Below are 14,496 nucleotides of genomic sequence, written 5' to 3' on the forward strand. Positions count from 1 at the left end.
TATGGGTCCTGGACCAAATGACTTCCAAATCAACAGTCAAACATTAAAGTGAAGCAACAACAAGAAAAGTTCAGTTTCAGGTTACATCAAAAATGTACTTTCTCGACTTTCTGAAACCAGCTGACTTCGACACTTTTGCTATGTTTGTCACGAGACTGAGCTTGAACCAAATATTGGTCAATCACCCCACCAGAGTCAGAACGTTGTTCTATCCATAAAGGCTTCTGGATTAACAACAGTGAATTTAGGGGCAGGAGGACTTAAAGACCCAAACAGATACAGCTGTACTGGAACAGTGTGCAATGTTAGCATACAAGCTGATAAAGCACTGGCTGTACATAACATCAGTGCAAAGGTTCACTGATAAACCCACAACAGGTTATAAGTAGGTCCTAAAAGTTTAATATACAACGTTAATGTTACATCTGTGTAATATCTGAATTTTTTTTTTAATGCAGTTTCTTTTGGCTTAAACTGAAAATTTGAAACGCTACAATGTATCTGTTAAATCATAAATTAAGAGTCAGGGGAAAAAGACAACCAGAGTTTTATTATTAAAAAGTACAACATTGACAGTAAGACATACCTGCATGTCACATACTGTCAGCATTATTGAATACATTTACAAAAATTGTAGCGATGAGATGATGTTAGCGTTGATAAAAAAAAGTAGTTTGATGTAATGTTACAAAGTCAGTCAGTCCCTGAGATTAGTTGACTGTTAAAAAGGTCCATGAATGAGATGTTACATCTTTGTAAACAGGTCGTCTGGTTCATTAGAGTGACTACTTTAAAGTTTCTGTTAGAGTTTTATTTCTCTGTGAACGATCCCTTCGTAGATGTCCTCAGTCATGGGAACGTACGTCTTTTTCTCAGGATCTAAAAAGTATAAAGGATCTTCGATAGAAGCAGGGTTGAATCCCTCCTCTACCAACTTCACTTTCTTCATCTTGAATGTCCCCGTCATCTCCAAGCAGGGCTACAAGACACATATTTGAATTTTAAACTCCAACTTGAGATTGAAAAACAGCTACAAACAAAGAGACAAAACTCTAGGGACGCACTGCAGATACTGATCTTATAAGCAGATCAGAATAACAGCCAGATGTCACAGATCCACATTTGTCTCTTTATCGCCATCCTACAAAATGTAATGTTTCCGCTACATTCACACCAGCAGGCAGCTGAATCCATTTGTAACGACACAGAAATACCCGGCCTCGTGTTTAGTTACATAAAATGAGCCCAGTCAGTTCCACACAGTGAGGGGAACATATTTTAAATTTGGGGAAGAAAGAGCACTGATATGAGCTCTGTAATCAGCAGATATCTGAATTAAAGTGTAATTGTGGTGCAAAATCCTTCCAGGGTCTTTTTTTGGCACTTACATCAAATAAGCTTTTTTTCGTGTAACAAATATTAACAGAGAAATCTAGGAGAGTCGCTAATTACACTAATTAGCTCCGGGCATTACGCTGAAGGCATCAAAACTGCTTTTTAAACCACTTATTCTTCTCAAAATAGACTAAACCTCTGCAATAGCCTGATAAGTGTCCCTACATACTGCACAAAGCAGTAAACACTAAATTGTAAAACTGCTTGTAAAATAATCTTGTTTTAGAAGGTGACCTGAACTGACCAAAAAGGATTAGCAGCATAGAAATGAGGTGCAATCTCAGCTGCAACAGATCATGTTCTGCGTGCTACAGGTGCCACAAGGCTGCCGGTGCATGAAGTACACCATGTTTTTTGTCTTTTTCTTACCTGAATCCTGATGAATCGAGGTCGTGCATACGCTGGGAGGTAGTTGACGACCTGCTTGTAAGTCTGCTGACAGTCAAAATCTTCTCCTTCTTCCAGAGTGACAGCTGCCATGCCAATCCGCCCCTCGTGGCCTTATTAGACAATTCAATTAAACACATATAGAAAATATTAAAAAAGCACAGAATACAGTATTTGCGTTGATCATCACCATCATCATCTAGTATAATACAATGTCTGTTGATGAGTGATTTTACCTTCAACTTTAACACCGTACACATTTGCCTCTGCCACGCAATGAGCCATTGTGAGAATGTCTGCAACCTCTGATGTGGCAACGTTTTCTCCTTTCCATCTGGGAAAAGAAACAAGCAACAGAAACTAAAATTAGAAAACAGCTGTGCAACACACCATGCCAAATGTCATCCTGACCGGCACCAAATTAAGACAAAAAACTGAAACGATATCTTGATGTGTTGTGAAAGAACCAAGCTCATGATGTGTAAATAAGCAACGTGCAAAGTCAGAAATGACTGGGTTAAATAAATTAGGTAAAACTCCCCAATTCTGTCAGTCTTTTAAAATGTAAACACAATAAGATGAATTGATGCTTTAATTTTACATAGTTACGATGCATCCTTCCTAAAAATGTCCAAGATCCATCCATCCCTACTGTACAACACCAACACTAACTAACACAGAATGAGTCACTACTTACCTGAAAGTGTCACCAACTCGATCCTGAAAGTATACAAACTTCTGGTGATCAAACCGGAGCAAGTCTCCAGTGTTGAAGTACAGGTCGCCTTTTTTCAACACGTCACGAAGCCTCTTCTTCTCCGTCTGTTGCTGGTTGCCGGCGTACCCAACAAAGGGAGACCTCTGAGTAACCCTTCCCACCAAAAGTCCCGTCTCACCTGACAAAAAGATGCATGAAAGATGTCCGTCACAGCTTCCCTTAGACCCGAGGTCACATTCAAGTCCGACCAAAACCGAATTAGATCATATTTGCAATTAATAAAACCGATAAAAGCAGCACATTTTCACCGATCCGAAAGGCTGGAAGCAAAAGACAAACAATGAATCAATTATCAACATTTTTATTCAGTGGCCTAATCGATTAATAGTTTTGGCACTGAAGATAATAAATAAGGTAACTCTGCTCTGGCGTCAAAGAAAGAGAAAAAAGAAAACACGGTTACATTAGCACCTGTAATAGTGACCCACCTGTGGCTGCCTCGATGCACAGACCCTCAGAGTTCCTGACAGGCTCCTCCTTCTCAATGTCAAACCTGATCAATGTGTATGGGAAGAAAAACTAGACAGAAGAAAGAAAAAATTAGTTAGTTAAAGCAATTCTTACCTTTCTGGCATTTTTACACTTTTCTTTAGTAATCTTAAAATGCTCTTAATATGTAAAAGAATCCACCAGGTGTTAAAACTCATCAATGTTTAGTTCTCATATATTTCTCATAAAAGTCTGACCAATCATTTTATTCGGTCCGGATAAAATGATTTTCCGAGCCTCCTGCCTGCATTGGGCTGCTCATGCTGCGTTCAAGTGTAGTGGGAAGTTCAAAGTTTCAGACATCCAAAACATCAGACATTCAAAGTGAACCTCCTACTAGCCAAATCGGGGTAGGTCAGTCTTCCCCAAATTCGACAGGCATTCCAGTGTACTTTGCCAATATGGAGGTCTGAAACTTCGGACTTCCCATGGCACTTGAATGCAGCATTTCTTGCACGTGTCAGGGGAGGAGGGAGCTTCAGAGGTCAGGCAGGGGGCAGAGGGTGGGACTTTTGAGGGAAGCACTGCGTGCTCTAACTGAGACATGCAAGAAGGGTAAGAATTGCTTTAAAAGGTGTATTGTCAACTTAGATGCTATATTATATTTTATTTTATATTTTATATTTTATATTTTATTTTATATTTTATTTGTTGTAGATATGTCTATATCTTGCCTCCTTTTATATTTTATATTTACCTTTTATATTGTATATTTTTTGGTGGTTTCTGGAGCCTTGCAACGGAATTTCGTTTGTATACATGAAAATGTGTGTGAATGACAATAAAGTTTGTCTAAGTCTAAGTGTCTAAGTCTAAGTCTGTATTGTTTGTGAACAATTTAACAACCTACAGTTGATGAAGCTTAGCTTTTAGCCTGCAGCAGCTCTGTGAGGCTGTACTTAAGCTGGATTTAATTTAATTTAAGTGAATTTCCCCAACCTCAAAATCCAACATGGTGGCGCCCAGGATCAACAGTAGTTAAAACTGTAAGAATACACTGTTTATTCTCACTTCTGTCTTATTTGTGCCTCATTAGATAATTGTACACACAATACTGTCCGTCACCGATCCGAGCACCAGCGCTATAAGGATTCATCCCCTGGAAACCAACAATGTCTTTGCCAAAGTTCATGACAGTTTATACCATCTTGAGATATTTTGGTCTGGATGTTCCTCTACTTACCCTGTGGACAAAATTGACTCGGCCCACTGCACCGATCTTTGACGTGTAGTTGATGAAGCCGATATTTCCCTCTGTGGCGGCGTACAACTCTCTGACTTTAATGTCCCCGAAGCGATTCAGAAACTCCGTCCAAATGTCTGTTCGGACACCGTTGCCGATGGCGATCCTCACTCTGTGGTTCTTCTCATTGTCTTTCTGCAAAAAGTGACATTTACTCAAGAGTCAGAACAGAGACATGCAAAGCTTCATATCTCTTCTCAGGAATTTCACCAAAGTCGATTCCTTTCACCTTGGGCTGGTTGCAGAGGTAGCGCATCGTTTCACCGATGTACTGCATCACTGTCACATTATACTTCCTGCAGTCGTCCCAGAACTGGGAGGCAGAGAACTTTCTCTTCAGAACAATAGTCATACCTGCAATTAACATCACATAACACAACCTTTATCTCAGTCTAAAGGTATACATCACCTTCATAAGTGCCCAAACTATGTGCGAGAAGGCTTTTGAGGATTTAGAAGATTATTACCTCTCTCGATGGATCCAACCATCCCGATGAGGAAGCCTGCACTGTGGTAGAGAGGCAGATTGATATAGAAGATGTCCTCTGATGTGATTCCACATGCCGCCTGGATGAAGGAGGCAGCCCATATCCTCTCATGGGTAACAACGGCTGCTTTAGGCAAACCTTCCAGGGTCAAACAATAATAAAATCCTCTCAGGTTCTTGAATACAGCATACACAGTTAGTATTAGGTACTGTATATGAGCCACTTCTCCGCTCTCCATTCAGAGGCTGTTTTTTTCTAACAGGCATATATTCTTTAAACCTTAAAACCTTCACCATATCCATTACACCGTGTTTTTAGCCAAATATACTCAGCTATCACACACACGACTCTGCCGACCTCACCAGCGGGTGAATTTGTTCGTTTTTCTCCAAGCTGACCTGCCACTGATTGTTGTAAAGGAGTAAATTCAAACATTCACAGCCACATTTAAAGTACAGATTATTGGGAGACATCACTTAAACATTAGCAGAATTATCACAGCATCATAATCATCGGACATCAGACTAACATTCGGGTCCTTACAGACAGAGTCAGAGTCCTGCCTTGAATGTAAGAAAACAGTATGTGGGAAGATATCAAGCTGCTTTCCAACACGCCTGCGCAGGAAGTATTGGATGAAGTATTATCACAGTAAAAATGTCAAACAATAGAGAAGCTACTAGACATCTTATCTCATGTGTATGAACATTTCACACATCTACAAGTCTCTTAAGCTTCAGCTCCAATTTAACAGTTTGAGAAGATCAACTGCCGACTAGCCAAGAAGAACCGGATGTCTACCCTCACTGGATAAAAACTAAGTACACAATACTTTCCTCCAGTTTCCTCCTCTCTCTCTCTTACGGCCACTCAGTCTGCTGAGGAATATTATTATGCGTTTATGCGTAGGAATACGTTGAGAAAATGAAGTGCCAATGGAGAGGGGTGTTTGATGGCAAGCTAAAGGGGTTGAAATATAAATAAAGCTGCTTACACTTAAACTGCTGTCGCCGTCCACAGCAGCTTCTGTCAGTACTCCTGTCTGCTTCTCCAACTGACGACAGGCTAACGTCATCTACTATTGAAGTACCTCATACCACCCACCAGCCTAACTATCCCTTTAAGGTGTTTCAAAGGAGTTTAACAGCTGTACCTGTGGTGCCAGACGTGTATATGTACAAAGCGGTGCTCCTGATGTTGACGTTGGCTCTGAGGTCCCGGGACATCGGCTGATCTGAGGCCTGGGAGATCTTGTCAGACAAAGTGTTGATGCCCTGGATGCTACAGGCCTCTGACATGAGGTACACACTGATACCTTGCTCCCTTAGTGTCGGTAAAACCTCCTCCACAGCGTCCTGCAGCTCTGCAAACACAGAGAGGCATTCAGGTTCCATACAATATGTCAGTGCGCCATGTTAGGCATTGCAGCACATGCAGGCTTGTGTCATGTTACCTCACATCCCACTGGGACCCAAACACATGGCACAAGCAATCCAGGCTAAATGTGTGCAATTCTCTGAGGGGGAACTCTAGCACCAAAATGGAAAAGCGGAGGAGCACGTTTTTTAGAGTTCCTCAGATGAACACATTGATGAGGACTGAATGTACAGCACTCTGATCGAAACCACATAGGGAAAAGGGATAAGAGCGATTCAACTTTTGTTCCTGATAACCACCGTTAAAGACTGATGTCATGACAACTAAAATGTTAGTAGTCTTTAAGTCTTTTCAGGTCTGGTTGGAATCAACAGATCAGAGGAGAAATACAAAAATTAACCAAAATGATGTGGTAACTGTTGTGTAATCTAAAAAAGAAGCAGCATCACATGGTCCTACGTGGACATTGGACTGTTCTTCATGAAGGTCCAATCCTTATGTCCACACACACAGACACTGAGGCACGTTCCTGCAAAGTCTGCAAGAGCCGTCACACAGTCAAATCATAATCATACATGAGGGCTCTTTCACATACACATTGAGCCCTTTATGCTGACTTCTCCTGAGGGCATTACCCACAATTCATGGCATTGTGACATGAAGTACAGAGTTACAGTTAACAGATATCGGAGGAGCAACCACAACTACTTAATGATGCTATTTTGACAAAAAAAGGGAATTGATTGTTTGATGGTTACCTTTCGTCCACTCTGTGAGCCAAGAGCGTAAAGTAAAAAGTCCCACAGGCACAACTGAACCTAACATATTTTTGAGTTTTCAAGGGAACGTGATATGTCGCAAAGTGTCCCATTCCTATTTATAACGTTTTGAGCCCATGCAGCCTCTCACACTCAAGCACTTACCAGGTAACATCAGTTATATCCCTGAGGGTTCAGGGCTTGGGTTTAGGGGGACACTGGGATTGAGCCAGTGAGTCTGTTCAGAGTAAATGTGCATTTCCATCTGTGGGGTGAAACTCTATAATGTGGACGTGGAGCTTAAGCAAGGTAAAAACATGAAAGGTAGGAGGGTTGTTCTCGTGAGGTATAAGGATGAGGATGGGCTTTGATTCAGGGTCATAGATATATGCGTGTCTGCATGTCATGTATATTTTTGTGTAGGTGTGTGTATGTGTATATGATGAGGATTTGATTTAGAAATGAATGTGAATAATGCAGTAGGGATAGGATTTAAATGTGTTTACTTCAGCCTATACCTTTTCAGACACAAAAGTCTTAATTTGTCTTCATGAATAATGTATTCATTGAGTTTGTGTACCCGTTTTTGTTTATTTCATTTATTGTCATTTTGTTTTGTGTGTTTTTTTTTATTATTATCATTATTATTTATTTTAAGTTTGTGAAATATATTTATGTGTTCGAAATAACAAGAAAGAAAAGGTGTTTGTGTACTGCAATCCTTCAAAATCAAAATCTAGTTTGAAACACTTTTGTTCAGTTTATACTGTATTAATATTGTGCATATTACTAATACATGCTACAGAACAGTAAGCCTAGTTGGTTTCTGGGGCTCAAGACGAAATAAAGAAACTACCACAGTTTGCCGTTTGTACCCAAAGGACACTTTAAGGTGACTAAGGGCGCACTCACACTGTCCTTCCGCACCGCGCCCCGTGCTTTAGGGTACTTGTCCCCCCTCCCTCTCCCCCCCGCGCCCCAGCCCCGTTTGAACTCACACTGCCATGGCCTCGGCCAATACTTCTTGCTGTCCATACGTCATCATGCCATAACACGTCACACGCATTGATCGCATGTTTGTGGCTTTGTTTACAAATCTCTCCACAGACCTCGGAGTTTTGTGCGTCTTGTCGACTGTTTTTGAATATTTTCATCCGACCAAATCTGCAGTAAACACTCCACCTCCGCATCACACCAACGTGAACCTTTCACCGCCATTGTTGTTGTTAAATGTCCGCGCATGGTCCGTCATTCTATTTTCTATGTCCGTACAGGCGCACATACCGCTACCGCCGTAGGGCTCATGCTCGTACACGTGCGCACGCTCGTGCTCGTACATGTGCAAACGGCTCTACAAAAGCCCACCTCTTTCAAGTGAGCCGTGGACGGCCCGCTGTCCGCAGTTATGCGCGGAACGGGTGCACTCACACTGCTTGAACGTACTAGGCTTTAGCTGAAAAAACGGTTTTGGCCTGGTACAGAAGGACAGTGTGAGTGCGCCCTAAAAGATGCAGAGACTGTGAGGAATGGGACTCTTTTAGAGCAAACATTCATTTTTAAGGCCCCTCAGCAGCTCTCCAGCCCTAATAGAGACAGATCATGTTCTTAGCTTATCGGACATTTTTACCTGCCAGGTAAATACAGCTGTCAGGGATGTACTGCTAGCCTCGCGAGAACATCCTGATCTCTGAGCTCCATTGTATTTTACTCACAGATCACTCTGATTACGTGCGGCAGAGAAAATTTGCAGAAGGTTGCCCAAGCGACCGAACCAATCAGCGTTCGTTTTGAGGCGGCTCGAAGTGTGACGGAACGAGAAGCGACTGTTCAGTGTGAACAACATGGCGGCTTCCGCGGATGAGATGAGCGCAGCTTTCAAGCAAACTCCTCGCTAACGCTTTTTTCTCTTGGATCCTTCTGTTGAAATATGGACCGGGCACCTGAAATTGTGCCTCTTATCCGTAAATTCAAGTTACACAAACGGCAAATATCTTTTACCGACATGTTGCCTTGATGCTCTGTTAGTACGTCATACACTTTGTTGATCTGATTGGTTGATTTGGCCTGTCTATCACCAACATAGGTGATGATAGACGGATGATTTATCCAATCAGCAACTAGTATGTCTGCCCCTTCCCAAAAGATCTCCAACCGAGAGTTCACAGATGGATATGCAGAGCAATTGCGAATTATGCGAATCAATCCATCTCGAGGAGTCAGGTTAATGTACTGAAGCAACAAAAACAAATAAAATCCATCTGGAATTGAGTGCTTTATGCAAGTCTAAAGTTGCTAGGAGTGGAAGAGGTATTTATATAAAAAGTATCAATAAAACAACGTAAAAAAAAAATACCCCATTACAGGTTAATGTTTAAAATCCTATTGAAGTAAAAGAACATAAGTATTATCAGCAAAATGTGATGTGTCTGATGTTTTGTTTTATGGCATTATTGAATTGTTAATATTGATGCATTGATGTGTAAGCAGCAGATTAGCTGCTGGAGGAGGAGCTGTTAAACTGTTTTAGTTTGTTTTTTCTTTATTTGTTGTTGTTTCATCTTGTAGCCTTGAGCAGTTCTCTAAAAAGAAACACTGTGAGAAGTTTGGAGAGGAATTGTCTGATATGTTAATAACTCCCACACATGTGAAATGTGACAACTACACTGCTCCTCTGTGAGCGGTCAGATGCCCAAAAGTGTTTGGAACCACTTTAATCTTTAACTATGTATTGCATTTTAGAAGTATATCATACATTTATGTAAAAAAAAAAAAAAAATTTGAAAAGTAAGTAGACTGGCTGCATCTGTCAAATACGTCTAGTGGAGAAAAGAAGTGCATTATTTCACATAAGCATAAAATATACACCCATGAGTGCAATATTTGATTAAAAGCACCACTGTCTGGAAGTTGCACAAACAACACTATAATACTGCAATCACCAGCTCTGTATAAGTTATTTGGACTTTGCACTTCTTTGCATGCTGCCGACAGATTAGAAACCATAAGACCCCGGCCCTCCTCCTCTGCGCCCCTGACACGTTGTAACACTTTTGTGTCTCACCTGGAGAGGCGATGATCACTTTGGCCCCGCAGCAGGAGAAACAGTGCAGCAGAGACTTGGACCTGATGTTGAAGTTGAGCAGAGCAGCCGGACAGCCCAGCTTGGCCAAACCGAGCCAAGTCCAAATGAAACTGGGCTCGTTGGCCAGAAACAAGGCGACCGCATCCCCCTCCTTCAGCCGCGCTTCAGCCTGCAGAGCCCTGGCCACCTTGTTGCTTTGCTTATCCACTTCTCCATAAGTATACTCTCGTCCTTCGAAATGCACAAATATCTTAGTGGGATTCCTCTTCACGGCATCCAAGAAGCAGTCCACGACGCTGTAAAAAGGTTTGCCTCTTTTGTACTTGACGAGCCTGACGCCGAGTTTAATGCTCCTCAGGATGTACGCGCAGTCCTCGCCCAAGTAAGGGAAAAGTGTCCTTAGGAAGGAGAGGGACAGAATAGCCAGTCCGGCTAGGACGGTGAACCAGATGTACATCGTTACAGAGCTCGCTACGCGGGAGACATCTGTCAGGAGAGGCAGGGGTGGATGTTGTGCTGCAACTCAGAGGGAAATTGTGACAAAGTTCATCGTCTCAGCTCGGGGCGGTGCTCAGCTCTGCCCCGCTGACCCCTCCTTCTTTCAGGAATGTTTTCGAGTTGCCAAACCGAGTTTTGCGACTGTTTTTTACACTTGTTTGTATCCATCTTTATCTTATTCTCATGTCGTTTTACTCTCATTTTTTACTGCACAACCTGATTCTCTATAAACAAAGAGAAAAGTGATTCAATAAGATTTATTTCATCACTGACATTTAATAACCTTCTAGAGAGGAAGATCTGTTTTTCACTCATTTTTACCTGCGACACCTCCAGGTTTTGACCCTTAATTGCAGTGGATCTCCTGCTTAATATTATTTATAAGGATAGAAAGTGCCAGCAGAAGAGGAGTAGACTGTAAAACGCTGGTTTATATTAATAACTTCAGGCATAAAGCACATGGCAACTCGCATGCACTCCTTAAACTGGGCAGTGAGGGGCGGGGCTATACATCCGTTCAAAACACACACACACACACACACACACACACACACACACACACACACACACGCTAATGATGTCCCTGAAAGTCAAAGTCAACTTTATTGTCAATGTCTGTAACATGTGCCAGACATGCACAGGAATCGACTGAAGGTGCAATAAGTACAAACAAAGAAACATAAAAAGATAATATATACAATAATAAATAAGAGTGCAAAAGTAACCAGAGGGTATGCAAAACTAAAGAAATGTGATATGCGCAGTGTGAAGGACAAACTGTACGGAATATACAGAGAATGAAAACGTGAAATGTGAAACAATGTAAAGGACATAAAGTGCAGACTACATATGACAAATGGAAATGTAAATAAATTAATTTAGTGTCTAAAAAATGTCAGAATATTGCTTGTTTTTATCCAACCAACAGTCCTAAATCCATATTAAATAAAATACATAATTAAATAAATAAAACTAAAGAATCAGGTGATAAATCCAGATGTATGCTGATGATACAGAGACAAACACACTTGCACCACAGAAACAATTTCTTGATTTGGACTTGACATGTGAGACTCAGTAAGATAAGATAGTTTGGTCTCTGTAAATCATAAATAAGTCATAGAGTATGGTCTATACCTACTCTGCAACTGTTCAATTCGGACTTCTCATGTTTTAAAAACACTATTAACACAGATTTCAAAACTAAATGTTCACTTTAACTTTAATGGTCAGCATTCAAAGACTGGAAAGACTTAAGACTTGTACCAATTAACTTGAAGTCAAGTTTATTTATTAAGCATTCAAGTGTTCAACAACAAGGCAACTTAACATGTTTTACACTGAACAGTAAAGAGCAACTAAAACGTCATTTAATAGTATGGGAAATAAAAACAAGCAAATATAGAATCAGACAGGTATAAAATATACAAATGAAAGTTAGTGGGCAGTGTAATAAATTAATAATCATTTGATTTCATTAATGTCTTCAGTCTTGATTTAAAAGAACTGAGAGTTGCAGCAGACCTGCAGTTTTCTGGGAGTTTGTTCCAGATATGTAGTGCATGAAAGCTGCTTCTCTGTTATTTTTTCTGGGGAACAGAAATCAAACCTGTCCCAGGCACCTGAGAGGTCTCGAAGGCTCATAATGGAGCAGGTCAAATTAATGTATTCAACAAACACTGTTACAATTTGATGTGTATGTTGTGGCAAGGGAGAAATATTTTTCTTGTCAAGGACTGTTTTGCACAAATGTAAATTTTAAATGACTGATCCTTTCGTCAACATCGATGACCTGTTGGTTAATGCCACACTCTGTGTGTGTCTTTACCTGTCAGAGTGTCCTCCATGCTGCTGAGCCCCAGTCAGCTCCAGGGGCAACACAGCCTGGGTCACCCTGCACCCAAACAGAGGTGAAAGGAGAGTTTCTGTCCCTGGAGCTGGTTGGTCATATTGATCAGAAGCACTTTGTTATGCTTCAACGCAGTAATTATATATGTCCCTCCCAGTATATTGATCAAATATATAAATACTTAAAAAATGCTATGCAGGTAATCACACATCACTGATTGATTAGAAAATTAAAGGTTAAATATGGAGAATGAGCAGAACACCGCCATCTAGTGTCTCAAGCTCGTGGTCGGAACAACAGAAATAATTAAAAGCACTCGGGTTGCCATGTTCGTCAGACCCGGTCCAGTAGCCTACAGGAGACCAGAGTCTGTTTGAGCCTGTTTGAACTGATCCCCCCCGTTACAGCTAAGTAAACATGAAAGTTAGCTTGCCGATCAAGGAGAAATTTAGTCATATGGGCGTGTGTTTAAGTGCTGTTGAACTCCTTTATCTCAGACCATGGAGTGAATGCTTGGCCCATATGAACTCTGGTTTTGCCCGTCTCTGCTCACTCAGCTGCTGGGACAAATAAGCAGCTGCAGGATTGGTAAACTCCATTTCACCCAGTGCCAGCCCACAGTAGCTTCACCCAACAACAGACAACCCTGGCAACCCGCAATGCCTGCTGCTATTGGCTGACTAAATATATTTTTTATGGAAAAGCAATACTTTCATTCTGTATCCCTCAAAACGCCCCGTGGGTGAATTATTTTTTATCAATATATAGTTTTTAATGAAGATTCTACATATTCAACCTTTAAATCACAAAAAACTTTACAAATTCCCATTATTATTACTGCTACCAGTAAATGGTGTAACCAATTCATAAGTATTAGACTTTGTTTACTTGGCAATATATTGCATTCATCTACATTTAGGTCTCAATCTCCTGATCACAAGATGGAGAAGGTCCAGAGCTGTGTCAGATGTGTGTAATGGTGTGATCATCATGTAAAGTTGGGAACACATGAAGAAGTCTGGATTATCAGGATACTTTTTTAGTAAGGTATTTAGCACTGAGCTATCAGACTCAGAGTAAAAAGCATGTGGGTTGGTCTCGTAACGCCACAACAGCAACACCTTTCATGTAATGTTAACATTAAGTGGTCAGTTTTGCTGAAATGGCCCCCCCTACCCTCAATGTTAAATATGTGATTACAGCCCTGTTGTGCTTTAAAAGAACCCAGATGGAAATGTATTTAAGGAACATGAAAGTTTTTACACATCCCCGTGTGATAACAAACTAGTCACATGATTATTTTAAGCAAAATACTTTAATTTGCTTTAACTAACGTTACATAACATTTTACAGCAGGAAAGCACAGTCAGTACTGTTAATTTGCCTTAATACGATCTATAACTAAATGTATGAGGTCCAGATGCCTTAGAAAATGAATTTTTAACATTAGAGCTTTAACGTTAAACATAACTCAAACCCAAACAGAAACAAATGATACAAAACTAGAATTAGATAATAGGAAACAATGAATGTGATTAATTAAACCTGTGGTTTTACTGCCTTATTGTGCCATTAACAGTTTCTTGACATGCTGTTAGTTTGAGACCGATATCTCCGACTATAACGACACCTGTCCTGACAATATACTCAGCTGAAGATATGTAACGTTGGAGGAACTAAATAAAAAGCAGCTGCACTACTTTCTTATTGTATTTAAGTAGAAACAGGATTACTTTGTGCTTTTGATTGCTAAAATAAATCTGGTTTAAAACTACATAGAGCAAAAATTAAAGGCCCAGAGTTTAATTCATATAGAATTATTTTCCTCAAATCATTTAGCCCTAAAGAGACAGAGGTAAAAAAGATGCAACAATTATACAAGAAATCTATTGTGTACATGGCACAGATGCCAGCTCCTACACTCACAATAGCCTCAATAGCCTGGAGTGGTACACAGCGAGACATCCCTGCTTGAATAAGAAGCTCACAGCTCAGAGTTTTCTCAACTGGAAAAACTTGCTTTCTTGCTCTAAGCATCTTAGCGCAACGAGCTCAAACATGTTATCTGTAGGAGAATTTAAGTCATATGTATGGAATAACTGTAGAAGTAGAAGTACAACTATAATGGATCAGCGAGGCAATAAGAGCCACT

General features: G+C 40.6%; 1 protein-coding gene across 1 annotated transcript; it reads right to left on the reverse strand.

Annotated features, from left to right (window-relative positions):
* Positions 1-332: 332 nt before the first annotated feature.
* LOC310949718 (long-chain fatty acid transport protein 2-like) lies at positions 333-10,525 on the reverse strand. The gene is made up of 10 exons (XM_083917232.1): positions 9,977-10,525; positions 5,934-6,143; positions 4,760-4,918; positions 4,522-4,646; positions 4,233-4,427; positions 2,989-3,079; positions 2,480-2,678; positions 2,019-2,116; positions 1,765-1,895; positions 333-979 (listed from the first exon to the last, which is right to left on the reverse strand). The coding sequence occupies exons 1-10, from the start codon at positions 10,452-10,454 to the stop codon at positions 803-805; spliced, it is 1,863 nt and encodes a 620-aa protein (XP_083773358.1). The 5' UTR covers positions 10,455-10,525; the 3' UTR covers positions 333-802.
* Positions 10,526-14,496: the final 3,971 nt, after the last annotated feature.

Source organism: Echiichthys vipera, assembly GCF_963691815.1.
Source record: "Echiichthys vipera genome assembly, chromosome: 7".
Taxonomy (NCBI): Eukaryota; Metazoa; Chordata; class Actinopteri; order Perciformes; family Trachinidae; genus Echiichthys; species Echiichthys vipera.

Excerpts from the sequence above, each read along its gene's own strand:
- LOC310949718 (XM_083917232.1), bottom strand. The coding sequence starts at position 10,454 with ATGTACATCTGGTTCACCGTCCTAGCCGGACTGGCTATTCTGTCCCTC. Across the intron at positions 4,647-4,759 it reads GGTTGGATCCATCGAGAGAG|GTATGACTATTGTTCTGAAG; the intron begins GTAATAATCTTC and ends TGTTAATTGCAG. Across the intron at positions 4,428-4,521 it reads ACCTCTGCAACCAGCCCAAG|AAAGACAATGAGAAGAACCA; the intron begins GTGAAAGGAATC and ends CACTTTTTGCAG.